The sequence below is a fragment of the Prunus dulcis genome, chromosome 1 (genome assembly GCF_902201215.1).
Source record: "Prunus dulcis chromosome 1, ALMONDv2, whole genome shotgun sequence".
NCBI classification, from domain to species: Eukaryota; Viridiplantae; Streptophyta; class Magnoliopsida; order Rosales; family Rosaceae; genus Prunus; species Prunus dulcis.
Genome location: NC_047650.1, coordinates 28,211,603 through 28,228,086, shown reverse-complemented (window position 1 = coordinate 28,228,086; position 16,484 = coordinate 28,211,603). Strand labels below are relative to the sequence as shown.

Genomic DNA, 16,484 nt, shown 5'->3' with positions numbered 1-16,484 from the left:
GGAGAGAGCGTATACTTGAGACTGAGTGAGGATGAATTAGAATAAGTGCTTTGTTTAAAGGGTTATTTATGTACATACCTTCTGTGCTTTTAAACTTGTCTCAGATTACCACATGTGTTTGCAAATATCTCAAAATACCCCCCAACCTTTTAAAAATGGTCTCACGTTACCCATTCCGTCAGTTTTATAAATGTTCCGTTATGTGCGTTGGGCCTCACTTCGTTTTAATCTTTAACCTCTTCGAATAAGGATTTTTCAATTCTAAGAAAGAGAGAAATTTGGTGAGAAGGGAAAATTGAAGAAGAGGGCTTAGGGTTTGTGAAAATCTGAAGTTGGCTTCGATTTTGGGAGAACCTGGAGAAGAAATCTTGGCATTCTTGGCATTCTATTCTGAAAATAAGCCTTATATCTTTGAATGGCATCAACTCGAATGTCTGATTTGCTTTATGAGTATTTTGACACTTTGCATACATCGTAACAAGAGCATTCCCTACAGGAATAGAAGAGATCATTCCAGCCTTGATTGTGTATCCATGGAGCTGTTCCCCAACTAAAACATGCTTTTGGCCTGAACAAACCCCAAGAACTATTGCGAGAGTAAACTCGACCAAGGACATAGGAGCTTTTCTCATTTTGTTAAACAGTACTAAAGCTTCGTCCTCAAGTCCAGACTGCACAACTCCACTGATCAAAGAAGTCCAAGAAACTGCATTGTGTTCTATCATGTTGTTAAACACCTGCCGTGCAAAATGCAAGTGTCCACATTTCACATACATATTAATCAGTCCACTACCTGAAAATTTGATTTCAGAATAGAATGCCAAGAATGCCAAGATTTTTCTCCAAATTCTCCCAAAATCGAAGCCAACCTCAGATTTTCACAAACCCTAAGTCCTCTTCTCCAATTTCCCCTTCTCACCCAATTTCCCCCTTTCTTAGAACTGAAAAACCCTTATTCGAAGAGGTTAAAAATTAAAACGAAGTGGGGCCCAACGCACATAACGGAACGTTATAAAACTGACGGAACGGGTAACGTGAGACTATTTTTAAAAGGTTGGGGGGTAATTTGAGACGTTTGCAAACACAGGTAGTAATCTGAGACAAGTTTGAAAGCACAGGAGACATGTACATAAATAAGCCTTGTCTAAAAGCAGTAATAGATTAGAGTATTTTAGGGTACTTTTTGGAAAGATGGAACTTGCTCCAAAAGGAGTTGTATGGAGCCACCCACTACTCAGCATCCTAGTTAGTAGGGCTTTTTTTTTTTTTTTCATGCAGTATTTGGGAAGAAAACTGTTAAATGGGTTGATTGCGAAATTTGGACAACCAATCCATATGAATATTTAACAAATTGTTAACGACCTAGCAAGTGCTTTCATATGAGTGAGCTTCTCATGTCACAAACTTCTTTATCTAAATTATGCACGATCAGCTAAGCTGGTGGTTTAAGGCGTCTATATATCTGCAGCCTATCAGAAGCCAATTGAATCCCAAAAACCTGAAAAACTTCCCTTGCTAATTAAACCTACACTAGTTTGTGTACTTCAAGAAAGCAAGAGAGTGAAATTCTTTTGGCATACAACATTCGGAACAGCACACATACAATTTGTTCTCTTAAAATACAAGATTATTATAACAAAACTCCCCTCAAAATGGAAGGATATTATGTTAACACTTGAACTTGAGAATGACATTGTTTTATAAAAAATTAGAATAATTACTAATAACCCTAATATCTTATTCTACAAAAACAGCTTGAATTTGCTGGAGCTCATCTCGTGTCCACATCTGCAGACTAAAGTAGAATCAACTCAAATCACTTCATCTTTTATCGCAAAAAGATTTATACTGTGAAACCTTTTCACGATTGGAATTAAAGTTCAACTATAGCAACATCTCAGCAATCTGAACAGCATTAAGTGCAGCTCCCTTGCGTATTTGATCACCACAGACAAAGATGTCCAACCTGCTTAGAGAATGCCATTAGTGGCTTGTTAAAATATACACAGTTAGAAAGAAAAATCTGTACCAGTAGTCTTACCCATAGTTCCCCTCTTGGGATACATCGCGACGGATTCTGCCTACTGCAACATCATCTTTGTTTGACACCTCCAATGGTGTAGGGAAGTTATTGGATGTCCGGTCATCAATAATCACCAACCCAGGAGCTTTCTTCAGAATATCCCTTGCGGTGTCCTGGACAGAGAACAAATTTAAAACTCAAAGGAGAACTTGCCAAAGAATCACTCGAACATTAGAGAATTCAGCAAAAATCACTTTATCTCAATGAGGCTTGGCCCCGAGTTCCAAAAGGCATGCACATATGACTAGCACACAGGGACAAAATGTCACATATGCATCTTACACCTTAAACAATGTTTTTCTATGTAGATAGGTAAATATAGAAGTCGAGTGAAACCAAATGCTACACCAGAGTACTTATGTGCAGGGAAGAAGTTGGAGAGAGAATGAAAGCACAGTCACATAAGTTCACCTGATCAAACCATATAAATAGGACAAATTTAAAACTCAAAGGAGAACTTGCCAAAGAATCACTAGACCATTAGACAATTCACCAAAAATCACTTTATCTCAATGAGGCTTGGCCCCGAGTTCCAAAAGGCATGCACATATGACCAGTACACAGGGATAAAATGTCACATGCATATCTTACACCTTCAACAATGTTTTTCTATGTAGATAGGTAAATATAGAAGTCGGGTGAAACCAAATGTTACACCAGAGTACTTATGTGCAGGGAAGAAGTTGGAGAGAGAATGAAAGCACAGTCACATAAGTTCACCTGATCAAACCATTATAAATAGGATAAAAGAATCGTCTAAAATCCCAAGAAATATTAAAGGAATCGCCATGCAAATGAAAAACTCAAGATTTATAAAGTGAAAAATCATCAATGCCTCCACCAAAACAAGAACTATTGAGAAAAGGGAAATTTCACCATTGACTTAAAGCTACATAATATGACAGCATTGTAGTATTACCTCATCAAGGGGGTTCTCAAATTGAAGATTTATACTCTCAGCATGTGCCCGCATGACAGGAACTCGTATACATGTGGCAGTTACCTTGACATCGGTGTCATTCTGAAGCAATGAACAAAGAATAAATCTTATATATCCCTATAACATTAACATCTTCATACTTACAAGCTGACTTCCAATCAAATTACTCTGACTGATAAGAAAACTACTAAAGAAACTAACCCATATTTTTCGTGTCTCCTTGACTAATTTCATTTCCTCTTCATTATATCCATTTGGAAGAACTGCCGAATTGTGTGAAAACAAATTAAAAGCATACTGCAAAAAGTGAAGGCAAATGGTGGTTCAGTGGTGCTTCATGGAAAACAAATTTAAATTTCCACAACAAGCTTGAAAAATTCACAACAAATAGACAGACCTGCCGCTGAAATATCTTACAAGTTGGTGGCTTCCCTTCCAGGACCTTAATACAGAAATTAAATTGCATTACTTCAAAGATAAAACCCAATATAAAAAAGGCAACCAAGACAATGAAAGAGAACAAGTAGAAGAAACCTCATGAGTTTGCTGCTCAAGTTCTCTCATGGCAGCAGCACCAGCTCCACTAGCAGCCTGATACGTACTAACCACCATACGTAATACCTGCAAAACCATCCATAACCCAATGTAACACCAGTATTTGCACAAAATCCCAACACAGAAGTCATATTCCAAAATTCTAATTCAACACCAAAACAACCAACTTTGTAGCTCCAACAAAAAGTTCAACAAAATCCAAGTACAATAACAAAGCAACCAATTAAAAGCTACAAAACTAAATTCAAGAAAAAACCCATTCCAAAACAAGTACCAAAATCACAAAAAGCCAAACAATTGCCAACCTTAGAATGGCGATGGAGAGGGGTAGCAGCCATTAAACAAATAATGGTGGAGCAATTAGGGTTCGCAATGAGCGCGCCCTTTCCCCTCCCAACCTTAATTCCCTCCATAGCTTCCGGATTGACTTCAGGGACCACAAGCGGCACGCCTTTTTGCATACGAAAAGCGGAGCTATTATCAACGACAATGGTGCCACTCTCTACGGCAAGGGGACCAAACTCTTTACTTATTGACCCACCGGCGCTGAAGAGAGCGATGTCGACGTCGTCAAAGCTGTCGCGGGTGAGCTCCTCAACGACGTAGTTTTGACCCAGGAAGTTCAAATTCTGACCCGCGGAGCGCTTGGAGGCGAGCATCTTGATTGAACGGAAAGGGAAGTCACGGTCTTGGAGGACCGACAGGAACTCCTGACCCACTGCGCCGGTGACGCCGACCACCGCCAACGAAGGGCCGGTCTCTTGCAGAGACATTCGGACTCTAAATGGGCCGGGCCTGGACTTGGATCCCGGGATCCGAGCCCGGCCGGATAGGGGTGTCTTGAGAAGGGCACCGTGGTGGTGGTGAGTAAAAGTGGCCATTTTGAGACAACTAGTGGCGGCGGACTAGGATTTTTGAGTTTTGTTGTGTAACAGATGAGAGTGTTGTGGCGGCGGAGTGGGGTTTTGAGTTTTGTTGTGTTCACTTAAACCCCTTCTTCCTAATATATACGGTGTCCTGTCGCAGTTGAAACAGCACGTGGTATATGCACACAGGATTCAGTTTTACTTCTTTACTATAATAAATTAGTTTAACGGTCAAGCTAAAAATAGATTTCTTTTGCCTTTTGCCTTTTGCTTTTGCTTTTCTTTTTGGGCCAGTCACCCTTCAGCAATAAAATCAAATCTTTTTTTATTTCATAGCTGTGTGCTTGCTTATATATAGGACGACTGTTTTTGAGAAAAATATCAGTAATGTCATAGCCTGAACAGAATGTCCTCCTTCCTTGTATATGCGCCGGTCAGAGTTGGTTGTCAAGTGTGGAGTGGGTGCAATGTTAAAAACCAAAAAATTTAAAAAATAAATCAAGGAAACAAAGAAAGAAAAGTTTGACAAGGAACCCAGAGTACCATGATCATTAAATACTTCAATTGCTCCAATGTCCTCATTCATTTTGAATTTTGGACAGAAGCATCAGCCTTCAAGTAAACATAACAGGTTCACAAGAAATATTTAAGCTCAAATATTATCTTTTACATGGAGTACCTTTCGTTGTTATATTACATGAACATGAGGGTATGAGAAGGAAGCCATCCCCTCGTACATGTACCACTAATTGCTACTCGTCACAAGAAGAACCAGGCTGAAACTGCCTACCACCGGTTATCTTTGTCTTGTCGACAGGTATTCCGAGTCTGCCTCGAAGATAGATAGGACTGCGAGAGCGACCCGATTTATTTGTAGAGTCAATCCTCCATTGGTGCCAGTACAACATCTTGGAGAGGTACAAGCTTTGCTCGTCCACCATACTCTTCTGGCAAGGTTTCTTCACCAACTTCCTTTATGAAGTTTTTTGTTTCATCCTCATTGCTCACAATTACAATCTGCAGTCACGATCACAAACTTAGATAACTACTACAAATGCTTTAACATTATGGAGAACCATGGCAGTAAAACATACCTTTTCTGCTGTTGCCTTCTCAAGGAAGCGAGAAACCATTCTCCAGACACTTACAAAGAACCATGGCATGTTTAAGATGAAGCACTTTGCTAACCGCTCAGGGTAGTAAGACTGCACAAATTTTAAGCAATTAAGTAACATTTATTGTATAGCGAAAAAAATTCTCTCCGCAGACCAGGGGATTCTTACAACACACACAGGTTTTGCTCCCTACCCAAAATAGTGTCTTAATCTTCGTGGAGGGATTCTAATCACATTTACACCAGAATTTTGAAGTGGACATTTAAGGTTATGCATAGTCGACAGTTTGTAAGAAGATAAAGAAGCGAGATAACAGCTAAATCAGTTTATTGAGAAGCTTAGCAGCAGGAAAAGAGAAGCGCAAAATGTATCAAAAGAACTCTGAAGTTATTGGATACAATTGCTTGAACATGTATAGTTCACTTATTAGGATTGCACACTGCACTATGCATGCAGCAGCAGCACCTTTTAAATATCTGTGCAAGTTTGACAGGAAAAATCATATAAGTAAACCATCACCATGTTTTCCTGACTATTTCCTTTTAAACTATTCTTGTTCTCTGCCTCTTAAAAAGTTTTCCCACACTAAATTATAGAAAAGAAAAGTATTAGAGTCACCTGTAGAAATTGAAATCCAGTGATTAATCCACGTGCATCAACATTTTTGTATGAAATTTGTTGCAAATCAAGAATGCCGATCAACTTTTCATTTCCAATTTCTCGTCCTCTGAAAGAGCTAGACAAGCAAAACAAAGATACATCAATTAAAATTAACAGTGCTTCCATCCGTCAATGGATTTTCAGGTTTAGAGCAACAAATTTTCTCATCTAGTAGATCACTTATAAATATTTCTGACATAAATTGCACATCTCGCCTAACATCGAATCCTTCTATCAACAATTTGACCGCACTGGCATTGCAGGAACATGTATACTATTTTAAAAGACAATACTCGGACAAAAAGGAGCATGGACAACATTTCTATGACAATCGCTATCTCTAAAGAATCATAATCCTGAGTATGACAGGCATTCTTGCTTCATCAATCATGCCTTTCAAGCGCCTCATTAAAAGGTTACTTTAGTTATGTTTTGAAGAGACATCAATGTTAGTTAAATTGAGAGGTACCTTGCAATTGTTTTGTCAAGCAGATGAACCACAAATTCTGCAACAAGAGAAGAACAAAAGTGAATCAATAACTCACCAATGACTTGTCATGAAAAGAAAAGTTTAAATTTCGATTTGCATCCAATATTTTCTTTCTATTATTCATGCTTGACTTTCTCTACTGGTCCACAATATTTATTACTGTAGTGTATTCTAAATCAAATAATTGCAGCGGTTGTGGGGATTAAACCTATCAGTCCCCACCATCCAGTTGACAAAGTCTTAGTGGATATATGTTAAGAGAAAAATAAAAATAAAAAGTTGAAGATCTGCCCTTCCTGTTGTAACTTTGAAAACTGTGACCAACAAACAGTGTTGCCTGGAGCAAAACCCACTTTCACCACAGTTCTGGCGAGCTATATTATTGCCTTTTGACAGTATATACTTACAGCCGATGAGAAAACAAAAGACCCCAGCCAACATTCAAAAGTCATATTTTCCAACTCAGTAAAGCTTTTATGTTTGAACTTATCTTTTAATGCAGTTTAAAGATGGTACACAAAGGGACAGTTTTAGATCAAAAGGCATCGAATCAAGAAGAAAATAATTAAAAGACTAAAACGGAAGAAACTTATTATACACTGACAGGCGCACAAACTAAAGAAAATAATGAGGTTATAGAAATAGCGAGTTACTCTTGAATTGGAGATGATCCTTAGAAGGAAAATGCTTGCTTGCTTTCACAATCATCAATGGGTATCCATCCTTAGACAAACCCTGCAAAAAAATCTTTCTGTCTTCCAATGCATCACTTACTTCGGAATCAGAAATGAACGCATTTGGAACAAACGAGGCCCTCCATTTATGCCACTGAACAAACATTTTTGCTGCTTTGTCCGGGTCCATTGATCTTGCAATCAAGAACCTCATGAGTGTCGGGTCTCCATACTTCTGCCAAGAAAAAGCCATGAAATAAAGGACTAAAAGTGAATGATGTATATGATACACTGTTTGAGAAAGGCAAAACATTCCTACCTCTGTGGAAGTCCCGAGCTTTTGAACTGCTTTCCTCATCTCAGTCAGTGCAATTTCCTGGTTTTTCTCCATTTGGACTTCTGGGTAAGAGATCTTTTTGGTTTCTGAGATTCAAAAAGGATGAAAAAATGATTTGCACTCAAGTAAGAGCATTTGAAAAGGGTCTTTGACTCAGGTTCAAAAGGTTAAAACTTTGATCAATCAAAGCTTCAAACTTGATTTGAGAGAGAGAGGCTTTGAAGGAGGTGCCTGGTGGAACTTTGTGTTTGTGTATCAGTCTGCTGGAGATTTGCGTTGACGAAACAGACTTTCTACTGAGTACTCCTCTAGAAGCTAAGACAAAGCGGAGCAGGGGGGCTGAATAGTATTAGTAATTCAGTGAGGGAGAAGTAAGAACGGCAATAATTATGACATGGACAATACAATAATGGTTCGTCGTTAGTGGCTCTCGTCTAATACAGGCATCTCTGATCTTTTGATTCTCATGGAAAATTGGGAGAACGTCAAAAATAAATACACAGCAACAGATTTTGCCCAAGAACCCCAAATTTGACTCATATACTTCCAAATAGGCCTTTATTTATATTTATATATAATTATTTATTTTTGGTAATTTACACAGCCAAAAGTTGGACTATCACTGTCAAGTGTTAATCGAGTCATTGTATTCTTTTCATATATCTCATATTTTAACCTATCTAATAAATTCAAAATGATTTTTAAACAATAAGAATATGATTGATTTGGATATAATGGTGTATTTATTAATCAAGAATTGAATTCTACTCATAGAAGATTCTTGCATTTACTTCACATCAAGGAATTAAAAAGTAAGTGGTATCCACAAAAAATTAGGAATTGAATTCCTAATTTTGGAGGAATTCAATTATTGGGTGAGATATGGTATTCTAATTCTTGGAAAACTATAACCCTCATATAGTTTTAAAATTTTAAAATTTGTAATCTACTTTAACCCAACAATGAGAACATTTTAGTAATTAGTACCATTCCTATCCCAGTTCCATCTGGTTTAATAAACAACTTCAATAGGAATTAGGAATCTAACTCTCTTTAATCAAACTCCTCCTCAATTCATATGATTTAGTAAACAAGTTCAATAGAAATTCAGAATCTAATTCTCCTCAATCCAATTTCTCCTCAATTCATATGATTTAGTAAACAACTTCAATAGAAATTCAGAATCTAATTCTTCGGAACTCCTTATCAATTCAATTTCTCCTAATTTACTTACGGATTACTAAACATGCCATAATTATATTCATTAACGAATCTAAATCCTCATGCTTTGCACATACAACATAATAAAAAAATCAAGCAACACGCTGCACACAGCCCGCATTGTATTATGAATGAAGAATGGCCCTTGTTTAGGTGTCTTGCCGGTATTAGACACCAAGAACAAGGTACTAGTTAAATAATCATTAACTAGCAATAATGCATACGGATATATATTATTTCCTATTGTGCGGTTCTTCAAATTTTTTTATTTTAGGGTTCTTTACAAAAATTTTTAAACAATCTAAATTATTTATTTTTTAAATCTTCATTCATATATAATTCTTGTTAAAAATCATGCAAATTGAAAATCATTAAGACATCTAATATGGACCAACAAAATATACGAACATAGTGCTTAAAGAAAATACCATAATAACAACCATCTAATTCAGTAATTAAATGGTTTCATATTCAAATGAATTTTTTTGTACAGATTATCTTTGAGTTAATATCTAAAAACTAGACAGTTTGAATTATTGTAATTTTTTGTATAAAAAGGATATATATATATATATATATATATATATAGAGACAGTGACATCATAAATTGACCACCAAACTTCCTTTTCTTTTAAATACACACGATATTCTAAACTTCCATTTTTGTAATATGCAATTGGAAGTATCATATATACATGCCACATGATTCGAATGGAATATCCAGTTTCAGATTATCAGAAACAGTAGCTTATTTCTCCTTTTGTTGAATTACTGCACAAGTACTAATAAGGGGCCATTGCCCAACAAACTCTGACCTCAAATTTGGTGAAATTTAACCAAATTACATTACAACTTCATGATTAGCCAATACCAATATATAAATACAATAATGCTACTTAAAAAACAAGATTGGCTGCTTACTACCTTATATAACAGGTGATATAGTTATATCATGTGATGTCAAGTAATAAATATTGTCATGCGAATTTTATTTTTATTTATTTCCCTTTTTAATAATTATTAAATAAAAAAGTTTTAAAAAATTATATAAAAATACCTACCATCATCTCTGGACTTCCTCTCCAGCACTAACTTCTTCCTCCATTAAATTTACCCATCCCAATCCTCCATTATTGCAGGGATTTGGTGTGGGTTTGGTAACCAACGATAATCGGTAGTTTTTCCTTTCGAACTCCTATACCAACCCAACAGACCACTCCCTCACATCTTCCCCTCTTATCTTCTCTCTCAATCCCATCTCCACTCTCATTCTTGATACCATTCTCTCTGTTTTTCCTCTATACTCTAGTACTTAGTATAAAAAGTGAAAACTAAAACAAAAGGTGAAAACTAAAAACTATGATTATAGCATTACTCATGTTTATATGCTACAACTTCATGATTTAAAGGGTGATAAACTAACGCGTCAAATCCAACATCACTACATCCAAATAACTACACAATTATGTTGGCAAGATACCATCATCATATTGGACACTGACACAATTTATTCCCCTAAAGACCAATAATACTACCCTACCATGAAAGTGAACCTCCACCCCCCACAAATGAGATTTGTCCTCAGTTTTTGAGTCTCAGGTACGGACGGCCGCTCTACACCCAACTCTGGTGCAGGCACAGAAATTAGATCTATCATAGATATAATACACAACTTCAACTGCCATCTCTACTGAACATTTGATGACATGAAATAATCTGTACGCGCCATGGAATCAAGAGACTTCCGCTAACCACAACAAAAGCCTGCACAAATAAAAATGAGAATTAGATAATGAACCAACAAAATCTGTTAGCATTGCTAACAATATCAACAAGCAAAAGCACAAATCTTTTTGACGCAATTCAGTTCATGTGTGCATTCTCATTCAATAGAATCACCGAGAAAAGAACTGTTGGTAGCTAGAAACACACGCACACACTCTTGCGCACGTGCTAAGACAGAGCAGAAAAGAAAATAGAATAATACCAAGATAGAAGTTACCTATTCAGTGAAAACACTCATGAAATCACTACAAGAAAATTCTTGTAATATTGGGATGCCTACTTTGGCATTATCCACAAGATTCATACTTGGCTCCTCCTTGACTGGGTTACCATTGTTCTCCACATAGATCTTTCCACGGTTCAAGTTACTCACTTGTGATTCAAAATCATCCACTGCAAATTGAATTGGAATGCCAGTCTCTTTACCAACAAATCCAAGATTCCTAAGGGGCCCCTGGTCGAGCATTTCCCCTGATTTATCAACATATAAACCCTGGATGTTTGACATGTCATGCAAAACCCCAGGCAATTGTCTAGAATCACAAAATGGCACAGCTGAGTTCTGGTGGCTGGTGTTATTGCCAGCATTAACTGAGCAAGATGTGGAAGGAACAGAACCAGGGGCTGAGTACCCATCAAGAATGCTGGGAGTTTTAAGATTTCCAGTTGGTATATGTCCAATATTCAATGAGGAATTATTAGATTGAGCCGAGAGAATACTGTAATCAATAACAGTAGACCTGTTAAAACTGCAACTCTGATTGACAGAAGCAGGACTATTTCCAGCCTGGAAACTAGTTGATGACTGAGCGGGGACCACAAGGCAAGACGGCTGCACATTAATCAAACGGCTAGATTCAGTTAGCACAGATTGCTGTTGCGTTTTCTTATGTTGTCTTGGTTCCTGCTGCATAATGTCCATCAGCATGCTACCATTGTGAGTAGCCAAACCTCCGAGATTGTTACTCGGTGCCACGGTACTAAGACTATTAGACCGCCAAGATCCAAACCCTGAAGATACATCCTCAGCAGGTATGATGGATTTTGGAAAATGTTTGGAAACATTCGATTGGCATTTTATTAAAGGCTGCACAAATGGCACACCATGTTCAACAGGAGCACGCTTGGGTCCCTGTAGAGATGCATGTAGAATAGCAGGCTGATCCATTGCTGGCACAAGGTTCCCTGCAGGTTGACCTAAAAGCTCAGCTTGCAGGACGGCTAGTGTTTGCGGAGGAATTTGGCCAGAGGCAGCCAAAGCTTGGATGTCAAATCTACTAAGCGAACCCAGTTTCCCATTTGATTCTACAGGCCCACAAAAACCATTTGAAATCCCACTTTGTTGTTGCGCTAATCTCTTCAAATATAATCTGAATTTCTGCATATTCACTTATTCGTTTAAATTTTGGTAGGAAAACCAATAAAGCATTAGAGTAAATTCTGTGTATAAAAGAACAAGTCTAAAGGTAAATGCAAGATTAAATAAAATTTCACATGGTTTTTTTTTTTTTTCTTTTCAGAAAGAGATGATCATCCCGCAATGGAGATATGAAACAGAAAAGCTAGAATAAAACTCTGAAATATGAGTCCACATCTTAGAATCAGAGTCAGACTCAGATTCTTGTATGCAAAATTACTGATAGTCAGAGAATAAGAAATAAAGATTCTTATTTGGATTATGGTGAACTTACTACTTCTTTCTCTATGGAATGTGATAGTATTCAATGGATTGGATGTTCTCATGTGCGTGTGGAGAATAAATCAAATAACTAGCATTGTTGTTCTCATAATTCACGCTGGGTTTCTAAAATAGATAAACTGATGATTTTGAAATACATGTAATGCATAATCGTATTCAGTTTCTTTCAGTTATGATATTAATAATTGCATAAATCTAATTCCTCCAAGTCTTTTATGTGTCTTTCAATGACAATGAAAAAAACACCAAAACAATCAAAGCTATGAGATTAATACGAGGGGAAGAACAAGACCTGTAGGTGACTTGCAACGTTTTCTCTACTTAAACCAGGTACATTCATCAATTCAAGAATTCTCTTTGGTACAGCCTCTGACATAGGAAAAAAAAATTATGATCAGTGGTAATGGAAAGAAGGATTGAGCATTCACATTATGATTTCTGAGATAACACTATAAGGCTACACATAAATTTTTCTCTTCATTTAAAAGAAAAATATCATGTAAATAAATCTCGTTCATTCGCTTGCAGGGTGGAGGTAAAATTTCACTGAAATCCAAATTACACCAAGAATTATCACTTTGGAGTCAAACGACTTATGGTTAGTTATATGTAACTTGTACTTGAAAATCATCTGTCTCCACTGGACGGCCCCACTTCCCAGATTCCTCAGATATTAAGTTGGTGAACTTACTTATTTTCAAACATGCACAAACCAAAGAAATCCCAAATGGTCCACATATAAGATGTTTTAGGTGACACAACGTTTACGCCATAACACATCATATGCTATAAAGAATAACATTTACTGAACTATAGCACCTCATCCTATATATATATATATCTGTGATTGTAATAAAACCAAAATACAAGGTAAAAAGTTAAAGATCATACTATCAAGCCCAAGTTGGTTCACAGCACTGACAAACTGCTGATGGAGTTCAACTGACCACACTACACGAGGTTTCTTCGAGGTAGACGGATCATCGTTTTCCATATCACCATCATCATCTTCTTTAGCATTGCTCCTCCTCTTCGGACCTTTCAATATTACTTCTGTTCCTTCATTAACAGAAGATGTGTATTCAACATCACTGTTTCCTCGTTTATTCCGATCATTATCTTCCAAACTCCCAGAATGATCAAGTTCTTTATTTCCGTTCCATTTTTTCCTAACAACATGCTGCCAAATATTCTTGAGTTCTGCCTCATGTATAGGCTTAATTAAATAATCGCAGGCCCCATGTTTAATTCCTTGCATAACAGCACTTGTTCTCCCATCAGCAGACATCACTGTTAATACAGCGTCAGGTTAATACAAATAAGCATAATTCGATGATCAAATTTCTTAATATATATAATTCCTATACTCACTGATAACAGGAAGGTCCATTTCCAGCCCAACATGTTCCAGGAGTTTAAATCCATCCATATCAGGCATATGAACATCACTCAGTACCACATCAAAACAGCCTTTCCTCTCTCGTAGAAGATTCAAAGCAACAGTAGCCTGGGAGCAAGCGGTAACTGCAAGCAACATTAATATATGAGATAAGAAATATATTATATATAAGGAAAATTTTGTTTTTTCTACTCTCTGAACCAGACCAGAAAAATACTAGGTTTAACAAAAACGCCATGCAGTTTTTTTCACAAACTACAAACTAATATTACAAAAATAACTCATGGAAAATGACCAAACTGCAAAGTAAACAAGCAAGAATCAGTAGCACCACCACCCATTCACAATCATAAGAAAATCAACTCATAGCACCTAACCACACTTGGAAGGAAACCCATCAGGCAACGAAAGTATAACCCATCATTGAGAAAGAAAAAGATCAACGACATACCTTGGTAGGCACACCGGCCAAGCAACACCTCAAGAATCCTCAAGCAAGTGGTGTCATCGTCGACCACCAGAACCCTTAAGCCCGCCGGAAACCGATCGGAGACCGCCATTTCGTTGGCTGCAGAAAAGGACGAAGTAGCACCACCTTTACACGAACCGTAGCTACTCGCAGTAGTGCTCACGCTTGACTGCGCCACTCTCTGCAAAGCAGCCATAACCACCACCTCCACCACAAGGATAAACAGACACACACACTAATGATCAAACCCTAATGGACTGAAATTTCCCATTTCAAATGGCTGCAAAGAGTGAAAGTGGAATCAATTGGAACGAGATCCGTGAGGGGAAACCTTAGAGTTCGGAGTTAGGGTTCAGGGGAACGATCAAAGAAAGCGAATTGGACCAAATGGTGTTTGAATTATGATTGTTTACTGTCAGAGACGAGCAAAGGGGGAGTAGGGTGGGTTTATACCAATTGGGGGTGAAGAAGATAACGCTAGGAAGGGAAAAGAAAAGAAAAACGTTTTTATTTTGTTTCTTTGAATGATTGTTTTTAATAAAAGAGAAATAATTGAAGTTGGGGGCAGTTAATGAGAGTCAGAGATAGAGTGTGTGTGGGCCTGTGGGGCCCAGCTCGCAGTGCTACGTTCGCGTCGCGTGCTTCTTTGCGGCCGTAAAGACGCTCGGCTCTGTCCCAGTCACAGCCGGTCTGCGCTCAATGACAATGTATGTAAATTGGCCCCAAAAAAATAATTTAACAGTTAATATGAATTAACATAAATTGTCCATCTTTTCTGGTCAACAATAAATTTCGGTAAAAACACATAAATAATAAACAATTTTTTGTTGAATTCATATTTAACCCATGTTACACAAAGAAAATGCCTTTTTTATTTTTCTTTGATATGATTTTTTAAAATAAAATTACTACGATATTATTCGACCAACCAGACAAACTTTTACTTGCACATGCAATAATTTTTTATGTACACACAAGTAATAAGCCTTGATTCATAAAAAATAACCATAATTAAGAAGTCAAAATATGGTTGATCAATATTCAAAATAACACAATCAAAGGAAGTAAAAAAGGAATGAAAAATCTGAAACCATTTCTTTCCTTTTTGTTAAGATTTTGATTCAACCGTTGAAAAGAAAGCCAACGCGTACGCGTAGAGGGCAAGAAAAATAAAAGAGGAAATATAGTAAGATTTGCTGATCCAGTGACGTGATGGGTAAGTTTACCAAATGTGGTTGGGGTCTTGGCCCACACTTCGTGGTCCACAGTGACTTGGGCCTATGTGTTTTAGTATATTTTAGATGGGCTTTCAGATTGTCTTTGATAATAAATTGCACCCAACCGTGCGACTGGGACCGACCCTTATCTTCATTCAAGGATCAAAGTTGTGTACTCATTTCCAATTTCCAAAATCGAATAATTATGATGTTGAAGCACTTCCAATCGGGAAGATGGGTTATGCTCATCTCCTCCTCACCCAAATTACCATGTTCTCCAAAGCCCACCTCCTCCAAATCTGCAGCAGATAGCAGATATTTCAGAACGTGCTCTGCCTCAGCTGACGCTTTGCAGATCTTGAGACCAAGAAGGGCCTTGAGCATTTGCTGCGCTGCCAGGCGGAGAGCCGTCAGATATGATGATGATGGTGAGGATGAGGAGGAGGAAGAGTACGGGCATCACAAGGAGATAGCAGTGTTGGAATTATATAGTCAGAGTGTGAGAGGAGAAGCACTTATTGTGCATGCAGTGGTGGATGATCAAGATGTGCAAGTGCTTATCTTCAAGGTGTGCTTCTAATTATTTTCAATTTCTTTTATCTTTTAGTGGTGGCGGTCAATATTTGGTTTGTATTGGTGGCACTATATTCGAAAGTGTATTGGTAACAGCATTTGTCTAAAAACTTTATTTACTAGGAAAGCAAATCACTTTGGCCCGATTACTTCTCTAGGCGATAGGTTCAGGGTCTGCCGCCCGCCTAAACATTGCTTATGAATAGTTATGATGACATTTACCTGATAATTATTTCAGGGATTCTCTTCATGCTTGAGCTATAGGACTTCACCGGACCCATCAAAGAGCATTCTTCCTGCAAGAGCGGTGATAAAGTCTATAGACAGGGTTAAAGGGCCTTTTGACCCTTCCAATATAGAATACTTGCAGAAAGGCCTAACATGGGAAGCGTTTAAGAGCA

At 37.5% G+C, this 16,484-nt stretch overlaps 3 protein-coding genes across 4 annotated transcripts; all 3 read right to left on the bottom strand.

Annotated features, from left to right (window-relative positions):
* Nucleotides 1-1,557: 1,557 nt before the first annotated feature.
* On the bottom strand, nucleotides 1,558-4,566 carry LOC117616369 (aspartate-semialdehyde dehydrogenase). Its single transcript, XM_034345670.1, has 7 exons — nucleotides 3,884-4,566; nucleotides 3,558-3,644; nucleotides 3,421-3,465; nucleotides 3,225-3,320; nucleotides 3,003-3,104; nucleotides 2,042-2,196; nucleotides 1,558-1,966 (listed from the first exon to the last, which is right to left on the bottom strand). Exons 1-7 carry the CDS (start codon nucleotides 4,457-4,459, stop codon nucleotides 1,885-1,887), a joined length of 1,143 nt encoding a protein of 380 aa, XP_034201561.1. The 5' UTR covers nucleotides 4,460-4,566; the 3' UTR covers nucleotides 1,558-1,884.
* Nucleotides 4,567-4,965: 399 nt separating this feature from the next.
* LOC117621322 (CRAL-TRIO domain-containing protein YKL091C) lies at nucleotides 4,966-8,380 on the bottom strand. Of its 2 annotated transcripts, none has more exons than XM_034351740.1 (6): nucleotides 7,703-8,380; nucleotides 7,363-7,615; nucleotides 6,689-6,725; nucleotides 6,178-6,295; nucleotides 5,539-5,649; nucleotides 4,966-5,461 (listed from the first exon to the last, which is right to left on the bottom strand). In XM_034351740.1, the coding sequence occupies exons 1-6, from the start codon at nucleotides 7,772-7,774 to the stop codon at nucleotides 5,324-5,326; spliced, it is 729 nt and encodes a 242-aa protein (XP_034207631.1). In that variant the 5' UTR covers nucleotides 7,775-8,380; the 3' UTR covers nucleotides 4,966-5,323. The 2 variants fall into 2 exon arrangements, with proteins under 2 accessions (XP_034207631.1, XP_034207621.1); XM_034351730.1 differs by having other exon boundaries at nucleotides 7,363-7,618; nucleotides 7,703-8,378.
* A 1,905-nt stretch (nucleotides 8,381-10,285) lies between these two features.
* LOC117621314 (two-component response regulator ORR21) lies at nucleotides 10,286-14,824 on the bottom strand. The gene is made up of 6 exons (XM_034351719.1): nucleotides 14,276-14,824; nucleotides 13,797-13,949; nucleotides 13,317-13,715; nucleotides 12,718-12,794; nucleotides 10,944-12,104; nucleotides 10,286-10,705 (listed from the first exon to the last, which is right to left on the bottom strand). The coding sequence occupies exons 1-5, from the start codon at nucleotides 14,487-14,489 to the stop codon at nucleotides 10,944-10,946; spliced, it is 2,004 nt and encodes a 667-aa protein (XP_034207610.1). The 5' UTR covers nucleotides 14,490-14,824; the 3' UTR covers nucleotides 10,286-10,705.
* Nucleotides 14,825-16,484: the final 1,660 nt, after the last annotated feature.

What these genes read in the sequence shown, in the direction of transcription:
- LOC117616369 (XM_034345670.1), bottom strand. Translation starts at nt 4,459, where the DNA reads ATGGCCACTTTTACTCACCACCACCACGGTGCCCTTCTCAAGACACCC. An exon ending in TTGAGCAGCAAACTCATGAG is followed by an intron (nt 3,466 to 3,557) that starts GTTTCTTCTACT and finishes TTCTGTATTAAG; the next exon opens with GTCCTGGAAGGGAAGCCACC. An exon ending in GTAAGATATTTCAGCGGCAG is followed by an intron (nt 3,321 to 3,420) that starts GTCTGTCTATTT and finishes CACTTTTTGCAG; the next exon opens with TATGCTTTTAATTTGTTTTC.
- LOC117621322 (XM_034351730.1), bottom strand. Translation starts at nt 7,774, where the DNA reads ATGGAGAAAAACCAGGAAATTGCACTGACTGAGATGAGGAAAGCAGTT. An exon ending in GGATCATCTCCAATTCAAGA is followed by an intron (nt 6,726 to 7,362) that starts GTAACTCGCTAT and finishes CTCTTGTTGCAG; the next exon opens with AATTTGTGGTTCATCTGCTT. An exon ending in CTGGATTTCAATTTCTACAG is followed by an intron (nt 5,650 to 6,177) that starts GTGACTCTAATA and finishes AAATTTGTGCAG; the next exon opens with TCTTACTACCCTGAGCGGTT.
- LOC117621314 (XM_034351719.1), bottom strand. Translation starts at nt 14,489, where the DNA reads ATGGCTGCTTTGCAGAGAGTGGCGCAGTCAAGCGTGAGCACTACTGCG. An exon ending in AATGGACCTTCCTGTTATCA is followed by an intron (nt 13,716 to 13,796) that starts GTGAGTATAGGA and finishes CTGTATTAACAG; the next exon opens with TGATGTCTGCTGATGGGAGA. An exon ending in ACGTTGCAAGTCACCTACAG is followed by an intron (nt 12,105 to 12,717) that starts GTCTTGTTCTTC and finishes GTGAATATGCAG; the next exon opens with AAATTCAGATTATATTTGAA.